This window comes from Phascolarctos cinereus, unplaced genomic scaffold (assembly GCF_003287225.1).
Source record: "Phascolarctos cinereus isolate Bilbo 61053 unplaced genomic scaffold, phaCin_HiC Scaffold_4;HRSCAF=312, whole genome shotgun sequence".
In the NCBI taxonomy this organism is placed as follows: domain Eukaryota; kingdom Metazoa; phylum Chordata; class Mammalia; order Diprotodontia; family Phascolarctidae; genus Phascolarctos; species Phascolarctos cinereus.
Window position 1 is genome coordinate 211163931 of NW_027555847.1, and position 19745 is coordinate 211183675.

General features: G+C 35.3%; 2 protein-coding genes across 6 annotated transcripts in view; one reads left to right on the plus strand and one right to left on the minus strand.

Annotated features, from left to right (window-relative positions):
• METTL9 (methyltransferase 9, His-X-His N1(pi)-histidine) overlaps positions 1–15139 on the plus strand; it is a 54531-nt gene extending 39392 nt beyond the window's left edge. For 3 of the 4 annotated variants that reach the window (XM_078152893.1, XM_020965256.2, XM_078152894.1), the window contains exon 5: positions 14426–15139. In XM_078152893.1, coding sequence (XP_078009019.1) covers positions 14426–14631 — 206 coding nt within the window. In that variant the 3' untranslated portion in view covers positions 14632–15139. The remainder of the gene's footprint in view (positions 1–14425) is intronic. The other variant, XM_020965255.2, reaches the window with a different exon arrangement.
• Positions 536–13128, minus strand: IGSF6 (immunoglobulin superfamily member 6). Of its 2 annotated transcripts, none has more exons than XM_020965257.2 (6): positions 13021–13128; positions 11049–11411; positions 7644–7750; positions 6849–6902; positions 6387–6464; positions 536–3543 (listed from the first exon to the last, which is right to left on the minus strand). In XM_020965257.2, exons 1-6 carry the CDS (start codon positions 13085–13087, stop codon positions 3484–3486), a joined length of 729 nt encoding a protein of 242 aa, XP_020820916.2. In that variant the 5' UTR covers positions 13088–13128; the 3' UTR covers positions 536–3483. The 2 variants fall into 2 exon arrangements, with proteins under 2 accessions (XP_020820916.2, XP_078009021.1); XM_078152895.1 differs by having other exon boundaries at positions 3513–5239.
• Positions 15140–19745: the final 4606 nt, after the last annotated feature.

Below are 19745 nucleotides of genomic sequence, written 5' to 3' on the forward strand. Positions count from 1 at the left end.
ATGTATGAGGCTGGGAAGGTGGCTTAGGGCCAGTCTGTGAAGGGCTTTCAATGCCAAGCAGGGATTTATATTTTAAAAAATCTTAGAGTCAGTACAGAGCCACAGAAGTTTCTAAGTAGGAATGTGAGTCGGTTAAGGAAAATGGCAGCAGTGTGACGGATGAGTTGGAGAGGGAAAGGGACTAGAGGCAGAGAGACACAGTAGGACCATCATACCAGTAGTAAGTAGAGTTTGTTTCTGCTAGGGAAAAATCTTCTAAAACTTGGCAATTAAGAACACAATCATTTTGGTAGTTGGGGATTTTCATATTCTAAAGCAAGTGCCATTTTACTGTAGAAACTTTGTCTTGTAATCAACATGGCCCAAGAGCAATCTTTTCAAATAACTCCCTGTGAATGAAGATAGAAAATTTAATAAATCACGTCTAGAAAGGTATACAGTAAAATAAATGAACTTGGCTTCCTTTTTTGCTCAGTAAGCTTGTGCTGTGTTACGTCTTATTTAGCTTTTGTTCAAATAATTCAAGCCATAGATGTAATGTTGTTCTCTCATGGTTTTATTCTCCCACATTCCAAAGTATAGATTTCCACCAGACTTCAAAAAAAAATTACACAATGCAGGATATCAGTTTGCAAATAAGGGGGAAAACTAGCTCAGTTCAAAAGAAATATTGAAAGGAAATACATAGTAAACTTTTTGTTAAAATCCATTTTAAATAACGAGCGTTCAGTTCTTGCAAAGCTTTTGTTTCAAAAAGATATTGTTTATTAAACTGAAACCATTTTCAAAGGGAAAATCTCACTGTTCATTACTGAAATGCTAATGAATACAATAAATGTTCTTCTTGCCTTGCACACCTTTTTGCATTTTTAGAACTCCAAGTGTAAGAAGGCAGGGTCCCTTTCTGCTATGATATGATGCAGTGGTGACACCTAGAGTTGAGGGAGCTCAGTCTCAGGTTTTTTTATTCCAAGAGGAGGCTTCTGGAATCTCTGGTCATTTAAATGCGGTAGAGGCAGCATTGGAATATGTGATTCTGTAGTCTACTCTGTCACAAAGTTGATGGAAGTGGTGGATGAATAAACACTGTACTATCACCTCATTGCTGTATTATGGAAAACAATGGGTGTAGCTTCAAAAGTGATGTTGTGCAGGGTGTACTAAATCTATGTGTGGAATTGATACTTTTTTACAAGATGCATTTCATTAACTCAAATCTTGGTGCATAAGGCCTTGTTTCTTTTTGCCTCAATAGAGATAAGACTTACTATCAAAATACTTGCAGTAAAGTCTCTAGTCATGTGCCTAGATGTAGAGGTGATTTCAGTTCTGGCTCAGAAATAGTAGAAATAGTAGGTGGAAGACTGTATGAAGGACATTTGAGCCTCTCGTTTTATTGGTGTAGGGAATGAAGATGAGCAACTTTTCTGCAACTTATAGTCTCAGGAAAGTTGCCTGAGACACAGAGAGGTCAAATGCCTTATTCAGAGTTGAGCTAGTATGTATGTATTGAAGTTGGGATTTGACCTTGAGTTTTTCTGACTCAGAGACTGGTTCTCTCTCTTTGTCTGCCTCCTTTAGAAGTCCAATATACGTACCTGGTGGGAGGATGCCCTGTTTCTTTTTGACAATGATAAAGTTAATACTTTGAAACCAGACCCCATCCATAAAAATATAAAACCCTGTTATAATATTTCTGCCATTGTTTGGCAAAACTAACTTGATTCTATGTTATATTGTTTCACCTGGTATTTCATTTTCTTGAAACGTACTTGGGTAGAATGCATGGAATATAGAAAATATAATTTGTAAATGGACTTTTTTTTTTTGCAGTTGGGGTTAAGTGACTTGCCCAGGGTCACACAGCTAGTAAGTGTCAAGTGTTTGGTCTGAGGCCGAATTTGAACTCAGGTCCTCCTGACTTCAGGGCCGGTGCTCTATCCACTGTACCACCTAGCTGCCCCAATGGACTTCTTTTTAAAAAATCAGTCTCTTAGAATTTTCTATGAACAAATCCATGGTAGAAAATATTTGGGTTTTTTCCACTTTTTTAAATTTTATTTTTCACTAATTTCTAATGATTGCAGTTTTTTCTTCATCATCCAAAATGCTTATTTAAATACTCAGTTGGCATTTTTGTAGTTTGGTTTATAAAATATTTATAAAATCCCTGATCAATGTAGGTTGCTCACTGCAATCATAACTTCTGGAGTAAAATTTTCAGTGGTTTCATTGAAAAACTAGTACTTTAAAAGGTGAGAGAATTCTCGATGGTCTTTCTTTTTTCTCTTTTAACTAGTATTTTATTTTTTCAGTTACGTGTAAAGACAATTTTTAACATTCATTTTTTTATATAAAATTTTGAGTTCTAAATTTTCTCCCTTCCCCTCTCCTCCTCCCACCCTAAAACAGTAAGCAATTTGATATAGGTTATATAAGTGCAGTCACGAAAAACATATTTCCATATTAGTGATGTTGTGAAAGAAAAAACAAAACAAAAGGAAAAACTTACGAAGAAAAAAATAAAGTGTTAGTAGTATGCTTCAATCTGCATTCAGACGCCATCAGTTCTTTCTCTGGGTGTGAATAACATTTTCCATCATGAGTCTTTTGGATTTGTCTTCGATCACTGTATTGCTGAGAAGAGCTAAGTCAATCATAATTGATCTTTGCACAGTGTTCCTGATATGGTGTTCAGTGTTCTGGTTCTGCTTGCTTCACTTTTGTTCCAGGTGTTTATGAAATCTGCCTGTTTGTCATTTCTTATAGCACAATAATATTCCATTACACTCACATATAATTGGTTTAGCCAATCTTAAATTGATGAGCATGATCTAAATTTCCGACTCTTTGCCACCACAAAAAGAACTGTTATAAATATTTTTGTACATGGAGGTCCATTTCCCTTTTTTATAATCTCTTTGAGATACAGCCCTAGTAGTGGTATTGCTGGGTCAAAGAGCATGCAGTTTGATTGCCCTTTGGCATGGTTCCAAATTGCTCTCTAGAAGAGTTGGATCAGTTTACAACTCCACCAACAGTGCATTAGTGTTCCAATTTTCCCACCTCCTCTCCAGCATTCATCATTTGCCTTTCTTTTCATATTAACCAATCTGATAGGTGTGAGACAGTACCTCAGAGTTGTTTTAATTTGTGTTTCTCCAATCAATAGTCATCTAGAGCATTTTTTCATATGACTATAGATAGCTTTGATTTCTTGTCTGAAAACTGCCAGTTCATATCATTTAACCATTTGTCAAATGAGAAATTACTTGTATTCTTATCCCTTTGACTCAGTTCTCTATGTTTTTGAGAAATGAAGCCTTTATCAGAGACATTTGCTATAAAACTTGTTTTCTAGCTTTCTGCTTTCCTTCTAATTTTGTTTGTGCAGAATCTTTTTAATTTAATATAATAAAAATTGTCCATGTCACATATTGTAATGCTCTTTATTGCTTGTTTGGTCATAAATTCTTCCCTTCTCTACTGTGTTTCAAAGTTAGACTGTGCTCTTCTGTTTTCATAGACGTAGTCATCTCTCTCCTAAAGAAAAATAAGGCACTTTTAAGTTGATATAATCACTTGCTATTGTTAAGCAGTGTCTGTATATTGCAGAATATTGGAAATGACAAACAGTCTTTCCAACAGCACCAGAGAAGTACAAAAAGGAAAATGTTTGGTTTTTCCATGTAATAGAATGAGACATGGAAGCAGAAACATTCTTAACTTTTTCAGGTGTTCTTGTGAGAGTGGAACGTCAGAAATCCTTATTTTTAGTTGTATCCTATCTTTCCCCTTTCTTAAAAATAAAATCTTTAGTAAGACAAGATTATGAAAGCATATTTTTAAAATTATAATTTGTACTTGTTTTATCTTTGAGCATTGAAATATCTTCATTTCTGCTACTCTAAATTACTCAAAAGTTATAAATATATAGAAGAATAAATTCATGTATTAATTGACATTAATAGCACAACAATTTTTCCTGTTTTAAAACTATGGTATTTTTCTGCTGCATTTTAACATATCATTTTGTGAGCCCCAAAAAGAAACAGTCAAGGATATGTAGGTAAAGAGGTTAATTGTCATTTAAAGTAAAATATCATTGTTGGTGTTATAAAGTTACAAAGTGCCTAAATCATAATAATGCATTCTATTCAAACAGAAAGACTGACTCTAAATATCTGTTCCAATAGTTTTAAACTTGCACCATGTTTGAAAGGCCTGCTTTTGTAGTATTCTAAGTATTGTTAGAATTTATATTGATTTGGTACTTATATAGCTATAAATCTGCATTTGTAAATTGCCTAATTTCTTTTTTAAAAATAGTTTGATTTTCTTTCCCCTTGGTTGAAAAGCTCCCAATTTCCCAGTTAGATCTATCTATCCAGATCCTTTCTTATGTGAATCTAACACTGTCTTTCTTCTAGGAATTTTTTTGTTTCCCAATTTACACATATGCCAATCTTTGACTTGTGAATCCTTCCTTCTGGCCCTAACAGTTCATTTCTTTACCCAATGAAAGCAGTTGTTTCATTGTACCTCATTTTCCTCTTTGGAAATAAAGCAGAAATCAAATATAACAACTAGCAAGCACCTACTTCTTGCTTTTGCATTCCTTGAATTCACTTTATCTCTTGAGTCTTGGTCCATTGAGAATTTATTTTTTTAAATTAATTTATTTTGATTTATCGACAATCACTTCCATATACTTTTGAGTTTAAAATTTTTCTCCCCCTCCCTACCCACCAACCTCCTCAAGATGGCGCACAATCTGCTATAGTCTATACATTTACATTCCTATTAAACATTTTCACGTTAGTGATGTTGTGAGTAGGAGTTAGAACCAATAGGAAGAACCACAAGAAAGAGGAAACTCAACAGAAGAAAAAAAATAGCAAATAGTATGCTTCAATCTGCATTCAAACTCCATAGTTCTTTCTTTGGATGTGGATAGCATTTTCCATCATGAGGCCTTTGGAGATGTCAATCCTTGTATTGCTGGGAAGGGTTACGTTTATCAATATTAGTCATTGCATAACGTTGCTGTTATTGTGTACAAAGTCCTCTTGATTCTGCTCACTTCACTCAGCATCAGACCATACAAGTTTTTCCAGGTTTTTCTGAAGTCTGCCTGCATCATTTCTTTTAGCACAATAGTATTCCATTACATTCATATACCACAGCTTGTTCAGCCATTCCACAATTGATGGGCATCCTCTCAATTTCCAATTCTTTGCTACCACAAAAAGAGCTGCTATAAATATTTTTGTACATGTGAGTCCTTTTCCTGTTTGTATCATTTCTTTGGGATATAGTCCTAGAAGTGCTATTGCTGGGTCAAAGGGTATGCACATTTTTATAGGCCTTTGGGCATAGTTCCAAATTGCTCTCCAAAATGGTTGGATCATTTCACAACTCCACCAACAATGCATTAGTGTTCCAGTTTTCCCACATCTTCTCCAACATTTATCATTTTCTTGTTTTGTCATCTTTGCCAGTCTGATAGGTGTAATGTGGTACCTCAGAGTTGTTTTGATTTGCATTTCTCTAATTAATAGTGATTTAGGGCATTTTTTCATGTGACTATAGATGATTTTAATTTCTTCATCTGAAAACTGCCTGTTCATATCCTTTGACCATTTATCCGTTGGGGACAGAATTTATTATTAAAAGCTTAAAAGGAACATCCATATATTTTTTAATTTTTCTTTTTGTTTAGTCTTTCCAGATGAAGACATTCTTAGCATGCTAGCTCATATGGGACTTACATGAAAATGAATCCTAGGTTGTTTGAGGTGGTGGCCCTTCATACAGACCTTTCCACATAATGCATTTGGAAATAAGTATTATCTTTCATTGATTCACTGAATATTTCTTGAGCATTTATTCTGTGCAATGCACTTTTTGGGTTGATGTGGGGAATATTTTTTTTCTTTTTGCTTTTAGGCAGTTGGGGTTAAGTGACTTGCCCAGGGTCACACAGCTAGTAAGTGTTAAGTGTTTGGTCTAAGGCCGGATTTGAACTCAGGTCCCCCTGACTTCAGGGCCGGTGCTCTATCCATTGTGCCACCTAGCTGCCCCTTGATGTGGGGAATATTAAAAAAAAAAAAGCAAACTGAAGGCATAATCTCAGACCCTTTTGGTCTAATGTACAAAATGTCCATGTCTGTCGAAAAAGTTGCCCATAATCCAGTGGTCCCATAAAAGTTATATTTGTCTTTAACATTTATTATTCTATACAGCATTACATAGTACATGAGAAAGCTAATTCATTTCTTTGAGACTCCTATTTTAGTCTTTTCTTAAGAAAACATAGCTATTTACTATAAGCTAACTAACACTGAAGTGTTAGTTTTCATAAGTTTGTGATAGCACATACTTACTTCACATTTTGTGTCCACGTATCTCTTATGATGTAGTTCTCGTGCAATTTCCTGAAAAATATGTCGAGCACTCCTCTTCTATAAAGAAGGGTGAGAAAGTTATTCCCTCTTTTGTAGCTTAAATTAGGACAGAGAAGGGTAGTTATTCTGTATTGCCAATGTTTTCCCCCCTCCCCAAGAACTTAACTTTATTGTGTGCTTTCTGTAAGTACATCAAATGAAAGTTATGGGTGAGTAATGTAAAATTAAATGACATTTTGTGGACAAACTGAGTTGTCTAACCTATTGTTTCTAGTGACAGGAATTATTTTTCTCTCTAAATCCAAATATTGGAATAATGTCATAGTGCATTTTAGGGGGGTGTCTAAATACTGATTTTAAAATATATTAGATTTGAACTCATTTTTTATAAATAGCCATACTTCAAAAAATGTTGTATAAGCATTAATGTATGTTCTGTACCTTCTGTGGTGCTTCATCAGTTCCTGTTTTCTTTCGTGTTTTCAATTTTAACTGCTAAAAAAGGAAAGCATTTATAAAAACATTTTTATATATTCTAAAGAATTATGAGAATTACCTTTTGCCTTAACACAGAGCTTCTTAACCAGGGGACCATGAACTTTAAAAAAAATTGATATCTATATTTTAATGTAATTGGTTTCTTTTGTAATCTTATTTATTTTATGCATTTAAAAAGTTTTATGGGAAGGGGTCTACAGACTTTACCAGACTATCAGAGATATCCATGACACAAAAAACATTAAGAATCCATACCCTAGTATAAGGTCCAAGTTTTTCCATCATATTCAACATAATGTTTAGTTAATTAAACCAAAAAAACCCTAATATTCATATTTTTTGAAGTGTATACATAAATCTTTTAAAATCATTAAGAAAATAAATAGAATAAGTCGGGTTTACATTAATGGTAAGATTTATTCCAATAGAAAGTGTAATGAGTACACATAAGAAATATCCCAAGTACTTTGGGCTTAATTGTTTCAAGTTAGCTTCTAGTTTTTTGATCAGCACTGTCTCTGTTAATAGACTTTTACTAGGACACTGATATATGTCTGTGTATGTCAGTTAAGACCAGGAGCTTAGGAAATTGTTGTAAGAATGGATTATATATAAGTTATTAGGAGGTCCTCTGAGATGAAAAAAATATTCTTATAAATCCATTTCAGTTAATAATATTTAACATTAGTATAATTTAACATTAAAACTTAAAAAGAAACAATAGTAAGTTTGACTTACTTTGGAGATGACTATGAAGATCACAGTTAGAGCAGCAATGTAGAAAGAGAGCAGAGATAAGAGGGCTATCAGGAGATTCTCTGCTTCATGGCTGAGAAGCTTATTCCCTTTATTAATAACAAAAACAGTCGTAATTACTGTTGAAAAGATTTTTTTAACAAAACTATGAACCAAGTATAACTTAAGTTACATGTAGAAAATATTAAAAATAGAGAACCTGAATTTACTCTGCTTGAACACTTACATAAAAGTTTTCCAGGTCTTTGACCTCAGTGTACACCCAAACGTAGAAAGATACTTTATTATCTCCTTAAGCTGTTTGACCTGAAATTAAATTTGCCTGAAATATTAAGAATTTCCAAAATTTAGAGTAGTCATTTGTTAGAATGATTTTTTAAAAATCAGTGTTATGCAAAGAATAACTTAGGACAAAATAGTTATTTAAAACTGATTTGTTGTTCATAAGTAATATAAAAATAACATTTATAAGGCTTTATACTTTTTATGAGGCTCATTCTTCACAACAACCCTGAGAGGTAGGTAATCCAAACAACTATTATTGTCTCCATTTTGTAGTCAAGGAAACTGAGACTCAAGAGAGCTTATGTGACTTTTCATAGTCACCAGTATTACTAAGTGGCAGATCTAGAAGTTGACCAAAGCCCAAGGCTCTTTCCACAATGCTCACAGAGGCATCCAGACTTCCACCTTGGTTTTACCCTTATCATATGTGTGTTTTAAATAATATTTGAAGAATTTGGGATTTTGTCCCATACTTTCTTTCCCTATGCAGATCATACCTCTTCTGTGACTTGGTAGAGTTTAAATATTTATGTCACCAAAATTCTATTAATGGAATCAAAACAACTTTGTTAAATGAAGGTATTGACATGTCAAATGTGGATATTGTGTCTGTAACACCAAAGATTTCAAATCCTCATTTCAGTTCTCCAAAAATCCTTTTTTAGGTGAGATAATCTACTTATTTCTTTTTTTGTGGTGAACATTATGCTAAAATGTAGCTGTTTGATATATAACTGAATGGTAGGAGTCTACAGCAGAGGATAAAAGCAATGAATAGGAGTTTTTAAACTCTTCTTGGACATGGCTTAGGAGACTGGGACTTCATAAACTGTACCAGTTACTCTTATTTGTGAAATTTTGAAAGCAAAAATATAGCCTGTTTCACATACCTTACATTTCTACCCTTTCAAGAAAAAGAGTCCTTAACCAGCAAAATAAGCAGGCTTAATCAATGGTAGAAGTCGTTAAAATAGAAATCTGAATTTAAGGTTTTTGAGGAATCCACAAATTACATGCCTACCCAGGTAAAGTAAGAGAGGTGGAAAGCCCCGGTCTCTGTTCTCCAAGAAGTCCTTTTGTCTTCCTGAGGTTAATGGCCCTGTCTCTTTAAAAGCTTGTTCTCTTCTTGTGAGCAGGTATTAATAAAAACTTAGTGAATGATGGATAGAGACACACAAACTTCCAAGTTGATTTTACTTTTGTCATCTCTTATGTGTGATTTAAATAATACTTTTAAAATTTGGGATTTTATCCCATATCCCTTCTGTCGTGCAGATCACAGCCACACCTTATGACCTGGGGGGAATGGGAGGAGAAGGGAACTAATTTTTTTTAACATTTTCATTTATTTTATTTTTAATTTATGGAATTAAGCGTTTCCATAACATAGTATAATAAAAAATATGATTGCACATGAGACTGCATATCTGTTAGGTATAACTATAATTAAGTTATCATGTAAATTTCATTGTGCTACCTATCTGCCTCTTGGTAGAGTTCATGGATTGCTGTGGTGAAAAAAATTCATCAGCTTGTGCCACCCTAATGATTCACTTCTTTGAACTTATCTAGACTGATTCTCAGGTGACAGACATACAGTCCCAACACTGGGCCTATTCCTATTTCTGACTTTGGTACGACTTCATTTCCATGCCCTTTTGGGGTGGATTTCATCCATTTTTGTGGATTGTGATTGAGAATTCGGGTCACCTCCCAACACTTTAGTAAAAGCACAGTAATATACACCAAATAAAAAGGAAATAGGGTCTTCCTAGAAATCCTTTATGGGGAGAAGAGTGATCACAGGAAGTGGAGGAGGAATTTCTTCATTTTCTTGCTCCTTCAAAGCACAGAGGCCAAACAAAGGAAACTTTTCCTGGATTGAAATACACTCATTAAAAATGTTAATATCAGTATCCCATTATTAAACCATAAATAATTTAATGTCTACTTTACAGTTAAGAAATATTTTTATGTGCTTGTGGTTTTTCAAATGGGTGGAAATAATTTTGACCATATGACTTGATGTTTTCAACACTATTGTCCATTCAACAAGAGGGATCAAGGAAAATAGGGATGTAGTTGCCTCAGTTTCTTTCCTTAGAACGTAGAAACCTCCTCATGTCCTTACAAAGAAGGCCCCCAACAGACTACTTAAGGTAATAGGAGTGGGCCAGAGAATTGATGTTTGGGGATTTTACTTTCAGAATTCCAGATTGGCAGGAATGGAATAGGGAAGTAAGTCAGTATTTTCTAGTTCAGGCCAAGAATGCTAACGCTAAGACGTCCTTCCTGTTTCCATTGTGGATTGGAGGAGACCTGGATTCTCAGGCTCAGCTAGTAGGTATGACCAGGCTGGAAAGGCTTCAAGTACTAGTCAGGTAAACTTTATGTATCTTGTCCAAAGTCCAGCCTGAGTTGGGGGAGGTCGTTGCCACTTTGGTCATAGGATGATGGATTTTTCAGCTCCAGCAGCCCTCAGAATTCATCTACAGAGTTATATTAGAGTTACTGTCCACATCAGTGAAGTAGCCACACAGACAGAATTACAGATTCATAAAGCATTAAAGTATTTTGTTATTTTTATATAACTGCCATTTCCAACACAACTTCGTAAGATTGGTAGTACAAATACTAAGAATTACCCTCCTTTTATAGATGAGAGAACTGAATCTCTGAGAGGTTCAGTGACTTGGTCTATGATCACACAGTTAAAAAATACCTGAAGCAGGATTTGAACCCAGACCTCCTGACTCCCAAGTCCTGCACCCTTTTCAGTGACATCTCACTACCTTTATTTTGACATGTAATCATCACAGTAATTTGACATGGTGGTAGAAAGGTTTGATCAATTTTAACTAGTAAAATTTATAAACAGCTACTAAAATATATGTGAGATTTAATTTTCAGAGGAGTATGGTAGGTAGAGGGAGAAAGGAAATAGAGACAATGAAGGGACAGTAGTTCAGAGATGGCTAGCATTATACTTAGCCCATGTATTGTTAGTTATTAACAGCAAGTCTGAATTATTTCCATTAATTTTTAGATGTTAAATAGAGTGGGGCATTCTGATGTTTTGAAGTAAAATAATAAATGTCCTACCTCTCACCACCAGCATTGTTCCTGACCCAGTTTGTTTAGATCTTGGTTCAGTTGAATGTGAAAATGCTATTCCACAGAAGTAAATTGCGCTGTCATTTAAAGCTACTGTATTTAGGGTGAGAGAAACTTGATTTTGGGTCAGTGATTCAGTCACTGTAAATTTGCCTGAGTCACCTAGGCATTGGTCTGGACACAAGTGTTCAGGTTGGTAGTGCGCATTTTGGCGAAACCATAGAACTTGAGGCTGGATTTTAGGGCAGTTGATAGCAGAGAAATCACATTGTATAGTAATTGTCTTACAAGTATAGTCCACTTCTAGAAGGGGAGGCTGTTTTATATTAACAATACATGTTTGGATAGCACCTGTTGAAAAGAAAGAGATAACAAAATTAAGATTGGTATTGTTTTTCCCCATCTTAATGATATTTCAGATTTTCTTCTGGTATTGAGAGCCCTGTGATCCTATTTATAATAACTCCTTTTTCTTAATTCTTTCAACTATAGTCAAAACACTTTTAACGTATTTCATTTCATATAGCTCATATTTACATAGTGCTTTACAAATCACTTTAATGCCACAAGAGTTCTGAAGCAGAGCAGATCTCCATTTTATAGTTGAAGAAACTGACACGGTATACTTTACCAGTCACACAGTAAACATAGCAAGTATGAGATTAGAATCCAGTGTGCATTCTCCCTCATTTCTCTCTCTCTCTCTCTCCCCCCCCCCCATCCTCCCGTCTGTATCTCTCTGCCTGTCTCCATCTCTCTCTCTCTCTTCTCTCCTTCCCTCCCTCTTCTCCTCCCTCCTCTCCTATCCCTCTTTTTCATCTCATCTTTCTTTTCCCTCAACAGAATAGCAGATGGTACAAATTAAACACTTTACAACTCTGGGATTTAAAAGGACAGTTTCCTTTTACTGAAAGAGAAATGTGGGAGAAAGAACAAAATGAATTGCAGTGGTTTCCTATTATCACATTGTTAAACATGTTAAGCAATACATAACAAAAAGGGAAGTTTGGATAAACTGTTACATCACAATCTGCTCATGTGATAGTTCTCTAAAAAGTCACATACAAGTATAACATTTTATCTTTAATTTAAATTGGCCTTTTAATTGTTAAATGTTAAGTTTTTAAAGGACACTCGTTTCCAAAGTGAAATTTTGCGGCAAATATTTCTTTCCTCTTTTAAAAAAAAAAAGGTGATTTAAAATCATTCCCTAATGTAAATATAACCTATTTTATAAATTCAGATTTTATATGTTAACTTTTCTACAGTGTAAATCAATACAGAAAAACAATTTCTAACTGTTGAAACAAATCTTCAGTCTACTCATAAAGATGGGGGGGAACTACTTTCAAAAATAAGATTGAGAATAAACTCATTTTCAAAAGCAATTTTTCCTCTGCGTCTTCCTTAGTAGATCTGAGATTCATTTCAGCTATTAGAAATGGTTTTTCTGCATTGATTTACATTGTGGGAAAGTTGACATATAAAATCTGAATTTATGAAGTAGATTATATTTACATTAGGGAATGATTTTAGATCACAAGCCTCCTTTTGAATTTAAAATACTTGATTTCCCTAATTTCACTTTACATACACAATTCTCAGGAACACATCTTTAACATATTTACTGAATACTTGCTGTGTGTAAAACAAAACAAAAGCTTGATTAGTGGCTAAATTGTGGTTACTACTACAAATTAAATTATTAAAATTATACTTCTGGTTCTTTGCTTTGTTAAATATTTCTGTTTAAAATTGAGGGAAAGGAATTTTAAGTATAAATAGAAAACTCACTCTAAGCTATTTTTAAACTTATCTCTCTAGTGAAAATTGGTATTGCTATACTTTAGACAATTTCCATTATGTTATACATTTTAAAATTAACTTGTAGGAGCTTAAAACCTAAATATATTGAAAGAAAGAGACAATAATTCAATTAAAGTAGGGAAAAAAAGCTTACCAATGTACAGTAGAATGAGGTTAAATTCCAGAGTGATAATGGTGATAACTCTGTTTGGGGTTGCCATCTTGTTCTACATACGTTTGAAAATGGATCTGAATTTTTTTTTTAAAGGAGGAGCTAGGGAGAGGAACTATAGCTAGGAACTGCAATCAGGAAACTTTTAAAAATTGCATCAACTTTTTTTGCAGCCACAGAATTTTATCCTTCAGAATAGAAATTCTAGTGTATAGCTTATTCCCAGTTGTTAAATAATACTTTTTCTATGATGTCACATATCTTTTGTTAAGGGATTTTGACTTAATTTTAATTGAATATGAAAGATAATCAGGTATTCAGTCAGAAGCCTCAGAACATCGAGCACCATGGTTGTTTGTCCTTCATTCTCAAAGAGAACCATGACATCAGGGAGGTGATGCTATGACATGCAAGTGAATTGGATTAAGTGAAGGAGAGTTGTGCAAAATCACCAGCCTCACTTTCTCCTCCAGAGCCATCTGGGTGCAGAGGCAAGTTATAGATCAAGATGACCAGAGATGGCCTCTGCCACACATGGTGGAGTGGTAGTGGAATATAGAAGACTGTGACATAGTCACTTTCCATGGGGTTGGACTAGGTGACTTCTGATATCAACTTCCAGCTTAAAATCTATGATCCTTTGCTTACAATATAATTGAAGAGACATGATACTGTGTGTTTCAGATTGTATGTGTAAAAGAATTACGGTACTGGGTTCTACTTATGATCCAATCCAGTATCGTTTTCCTACAGAAGCGTCAAGGGATGGTTTGGTAATGGTAGTTGTCTTCTAGGATACAGTCCTCAAAAGTTAGAAATATACCTTAGCTTTCCTTAATTAACCCTTTCCAAGTCAGTATCTGTGTTCACCCTGATTAAGTCCTAGTAGTCATGAGTTCTACAAGTTTACTGTATAAAGTGGGAAAGTAGCACTTTATATTTGTGTTAGAACTAACTTGTACATTTCTGTCTAATCATCCATATTTGCAGATTTGGTGATAAAGTTCATGTTGCTGTTCACCATCATACAACACACTGGCAAATCGCAAAGAGCAATGTGTATGTGAAAGAGACAGAGAAAGGTTCAGAGACCAATTCTGGAATGAAATGCAGTAAGAGGCAGTGGAATGATATACTAATAATCTAATAATAAGCAGAGCATCAGAAGGGAGTAGATCTGTTTTAAATCTTGACCTGGCTCTTTACTGCTTATGTAACTGTAGGCAGGTTCTTTCACAAGCCCTGAGTGTGCTCATTTATAAGATGAGGATTTAGACTTTCAAGCTCCAGTGCTAAGTTCCTAAGAACTCAGAATCTGAAAGAAATACTGCTATTAAGAAATGAGATCTAGTCAAGAATTTAACTTTTTATTTCTGTTCTGTTTCAGTAGGAGGCAAATGGGAGAAGCCCTCTGAAATTTTGGAAATCAAAGGACAGAACTGGGAAGAACAAGTGAACAGTCTGCCTGAAGTTTTCAGAAAAGCTGGTTTTGTTATTGAAGCTTTCACCAGGCTGCCATACTTATGTGAAGGTGACATGTATAATGACTACTATGTATTAGATGATGCTGTCTTCGTTCTCAAGCCAGTATAAACATGAAGTAAAAGTCTCCAGAGTCAAACCCAAGAAGCAGCCTCTGAAAGAGGTGTTTGATTTGATGATGATATAAAGGGAGGGAGTTTGGGGGTTGCCATTCTAAATATCATGTAAGAATTTTAAGGCCAAAATACTAATGTATTTCTTTGTAGTATGTTTAAAAGGGCAGTTGTGGTTTGTTTGTTTTTTTTAAAGACTCTTCATTTGAGAATAATTTTTACCAATTCTTAACTCCAACAGTGCAGTCCACAATCCAACCACGATGATAGATATTTTTTATACTTAACTGCCATAGGGACTCATATCCAGACAAAGCAATAGTCGCAATTTCATACAACCAGTGTATGGATTGTTCTCAATAGACTGGCAATAAAGCTGTCTGTTCAGTTCCGAACATTGTTTATAGTGTTGCAAATGATATTCTTCCATGTTAAGAAGTGACTTTCTCTCTGTCATTCTTCGAAAAATGTTTTTAATCATGCTAATAAACCTTTTTTTGAGATGACTTGGGTGTCTTGTTTGATTTAATTGATGTTTAGCCAGGGTCCAGGAAACCATTTGTTAATGGCATCTTCATTTGCTTGAGTTCCAAAATGAGCTGAATGGATGTGTTCCATGTTCCATACATACAGTCATGTATCTTCAATGATAGACTGGCCTTTGAGTCAGTCATAGGTCAAATTAATCATGCCTTAGTGGGAAGCCTTTCATGGATTCCTTTAGGGAAGAGAGAATTAATCAATACCTGCCCACTCTTATAACACAGGATATTCCCTTTGGTTCTTGAGCTTATTAGAAGGGTGGCTATCACACTGAATGTTGATGTAGTGCACCTGTTTAAAAAAAAAAAGACAATTCCAATACTCCGCTCCAAAGGAGTAAAGGCCAAGGTGCTAAAAAAATTCATTCATCTAGCCTTGAGCTGTATGTCAATCTTAACATTCTGGCAAGAATGAGAAGATGAGTAAACTTAATTGAAACCACCTGGCAGCTTTTCTGATGGAAGGATCATTGTTGAAAAACCAAAATCAGGGGGCAGCTAGGTGGCACAGTGGATAGATAGAGCACAGGTCCTGAAGTCAGAAGGACCTGAGTTCAAATTCAGCCTCAGACCTAACACTTGACACTTCGTAGCTCTGTGACCCTGGGCAAGTCACTTAACCCCAATTGCCTTAAAAAAACAACAACAGCAAAAACTCCCCAGGTTTCTTAATTCTGGCCATGTGAAAATGTATTAAGTTCACAAGTTAGATGATGACTTCATTATTTCTTAAACAATGTCTTCCATCTAGGATGCAAATTTGTAGCCAGGTTTTGGTAGCTCATGCTATAATCCCAGCTGCCAGGGAGGCTGAGGCTGGTGAATGCCTTGGAGTCAGGAGTTGTGAACTTCAGGCTAAATCATTGTGTGTTTGCACCAAGTTAAGCACCCAATATGGTGAGTGAGCCTCTGAGAGGGGGTGTGTTGGGGGAATAAGGTTGCATAAAGAGAGGCAAATCAGACCTATGAACAGCCCCCCCCCCTCCATCCTGGGTTCAATAGACTCAGAATTTTTGTTGTTGTTGTTGTCATTTAGGACGCAAATTTGTAGTTGTCTGCAACAATAAAACAAATTCTGAACGTCCTCGTTTAATCTTTCTTTCTGTTGTACTTGAACCCCTTTCTGTCTGGCCACTCCTGTCCCTTTCAGAAATCCTTTCAACAACACCTACTTATATTGACAAAGAACAGGGTTGGTTGTGTATTTTTGTAAACAGATAATGTTTCACTCCTACATTCTCTAAAATGTAAGCGCCTCTATATACCTCAAAATATTATTGAGGCAGGGAGATCATTACAGAAAGAGATCAATAACCATTGTGAATAACTCAATAAGGCACAAGCCCTTAACTCAAATCCCATTATAGCTTTGAAATAATGGAGATGCCTATTTGAGAATATAGATATTAACATTATGAAATTATTCTTTTCACAACTTAATTTTTTTTATCCAGGTGTTCCACTGTTTTTTTTTTCTGTATATGTTCATGGATGTCTTCAAATTAAAACAGTTACAGCAACACCTAGATAAAAAGGAGAATATAACCATGAAAAAACTTTATAATGCATTAAGAACTGCATTCTCTCCTCTCCAATATGCTCCTCTATTATCATGGTATCATAATCAGAGTTGGGTTATGTGACTGTTATGCAAAATTGTTATTGGTGTATATTCATGTTTTACTTTTCATTTTTCAGGTATTCAAATAAATGAAATGCAAACACTTCACCCTACATTATAAAATAAAAATGAGAGAAAAGTAAACTTAATTTCACTTGCATAAGGACTATCTTTGTTTCTTTATGAAGCCCTTTCTTGAGTATTGCTGCTCTGTGTATTGAACATGGGTAAAGTTGAAGGTGCAAAGAGGCATTAGTATAAGTATTTGAATTTACTCCGATGAGTTCTCATGACTTCCAAATCAAGGATGAATTTAAGATTTAATTTTTTAATCTCACAATTCTTAGAGACAAAACATGTAATTAATTCATAAATTTACATTCAGTATTTAAAATATAAATCAACTTCCATTCAGTAAAAAAAAATAGAGGCCTTTTGAAGACTGGCTTATTTTTAGAAAGAGGGTTTATGATGAATAATAAAGACTACAAATAGTTTAATAAGAATTTCTTACAGGTTGGGAGAAGCATCCTTCCACTAGATGGCATTATATTTCAGCTATGGTCTGATAAATTTATCCACATTTTTCAGAGGAATTAATATCATCTTCAGAATCCAGTGAAGCTAGTCAGCTTTTGGTTGTACCGTCACTGACACCACTCCCCAGTGCCTAGCAGAGTGCCTTGCACAGAGTAGATATTTAATAAATGTTTGTTGAAATGACTTACTGATACATAACCCTTTATATTCAGCCAACAAGAGAGCTTCATTTATCAGTCCAAATAAATGAAGTATTGTGAGGATACTGAACAAACATTTATTAATTCCCATTGTGTTTGGCAGGAACAAAGATGAAATAAATTCTGCCCTCTGGAATCTTACAATCCAATAAGGAGAAATAAAATAATTTTTATGCAAGGTTAAGGCCACTTTCATCTGAGGAAATAAGGAAAAGATTTCATGGATGTGGTGTAACCAGAGATGAGTCTTAAAGAAAGAGAATTAGAATTGTTTGAGCAGATGCAGTAGAGGTTGGGTGGACTGGGCAAGTCATTTTAACCTCTGTTTGCCTCAGTTCCCTTATTTATAAAGTGGAACAATAGTAGCACCTACCTCCCAGGGTTGTTGTAAGGATCAAATGAGATAAAACTTATAAAATGCTTAGCACAGTGCCTAGCACATGGTAGATGCTATATAAATATTAGCTATTATTAATTAAAGGTAGAATCTTATTCTAGACAGGTGGGGATTGCATAAATAAAGGGATGGAGATGAGAGAGATGATAATGACAGACAGTCAAATTTGACTGAAACTTAAACTATGAAGGTAATGGTACTCATAGTAATAAAGAAATGTGACTAGTGGGGCATCTAAGTGGAGCACCGGCCCAGGAGTCAGGAGGACCTGAGTTCACCTCTGGCCTCAGACACATGATACTCATTAGCTGTGTGAGCCTGGGAAAGTCACTTAACCCTAATTGCCTCGCCAAAAAAGAAAAAAGAAATGTAAATAGACAGACTCATTTCATAACATACTATACCTGCAAGTGTGTCTCTCGTGATTTATAGACTCAGGAAGAAACAGCAAGAATAACAAAAGACTGAAGATTTTGCCCTACCAAGTATGGAGATCATGATGAATTTTTCAATGGCCTGCATAAAATGTGTAACATTTTTCCACAACCAAGTAGCTAATCTATGCTCTCCCTCCTAGAAAAGAAGGTTAATTGGGCTTTGGGAATGTCTCTCCACTCTTGAAGTTATCAGAGCAAATGAAGTGTGGGCCAGTGGGAGAACACTGACTCAAGAGTCAGAAAATCTGGTTTCAAGTCCCATCTCTGACACTTGTGCTACCTGTGTGACCACGGAAAACCACTTTACCTCCCTGGGCTTCTGATTCCTCATCTGTAAAATGAAGGGGTTGGGCTAGATGGCCTCCAAATTTCCTTCTATCTCAAGAGCTATGATTTTATTCATCAAGATTTAATTTTTTTTAACAAGAGAAAAAAGGTTCTGAAGAGACAGGAGAACCTTGTCTTTCGTCCAGAAGTTGGAGGGTAGAAGAATGTAACAAGAGCATAAAGACAAAGCTCCATTGTACACTTGGAGGGTACTAAATCACAAATATGAAGGTCTTTCCAAAGAGGAAGCATCTGGGCCATCTGAAAAGGGAACCGCTGCTTGTCTTCTAGGAAGGGTGACTTGGATCCACCAAGGTATGGTAAGACGGGGGAATCATCCAGTAAGAGTCAGAGGAAGAAGAGTAGACAAGTGGCAGCTAGGTGGTAAAATGGACAGAGTGCTAGACTTGAAACCAGGAAGAGCTGAGTTCAAATCCTGCCTCAGACCCTTTAGCTATGGGCAATTCACTTGACCCATGCCTCCGTTTTCTCCTCTGTAGAATAAGTATAAAATAATAGCACCTATTTCTCATGGTTGTGAAGATCAAATGTGCTTTACAACTTTAAAGCACTATACTGATGCTTACTATTTTTATAGTGACTCTGCTCAGGGGAACTGAGGCTGCTGATTTTGGGTTTTTTTTTTTCAATCTGACATCAACAACAAAGAGATTTTCCAGTTTTCCTCAGGCAAAAAGGAGACCCTCCCAAGATTGGCACACCTAGATGACTACTCTTCACTTGTGGTGACAAAGGATATTTCCATGAGCACTCAAAAAAGCATTGCTAAGGATTATGGAGTATTGAGCAAGAACACCTGGTTGGAGGGGAGGGAGGGGTACAGGGCCTAATTCTTTTTATCTCTAATACAGATCAAAGGCAAGGGCTTCAAAACAGAGAGGCAGATTTGGAAAGTGAATTGCTGATTAAGAAGATTGTTTCTGAGAATGAGTTTTGGATTTCAGGATCCCAGAGCTTAAAATATGGTAATGGTGGGCTCTTGGCCACCTAGGGATCAATAAGAGCTATTTACCTTACAAATTATTAC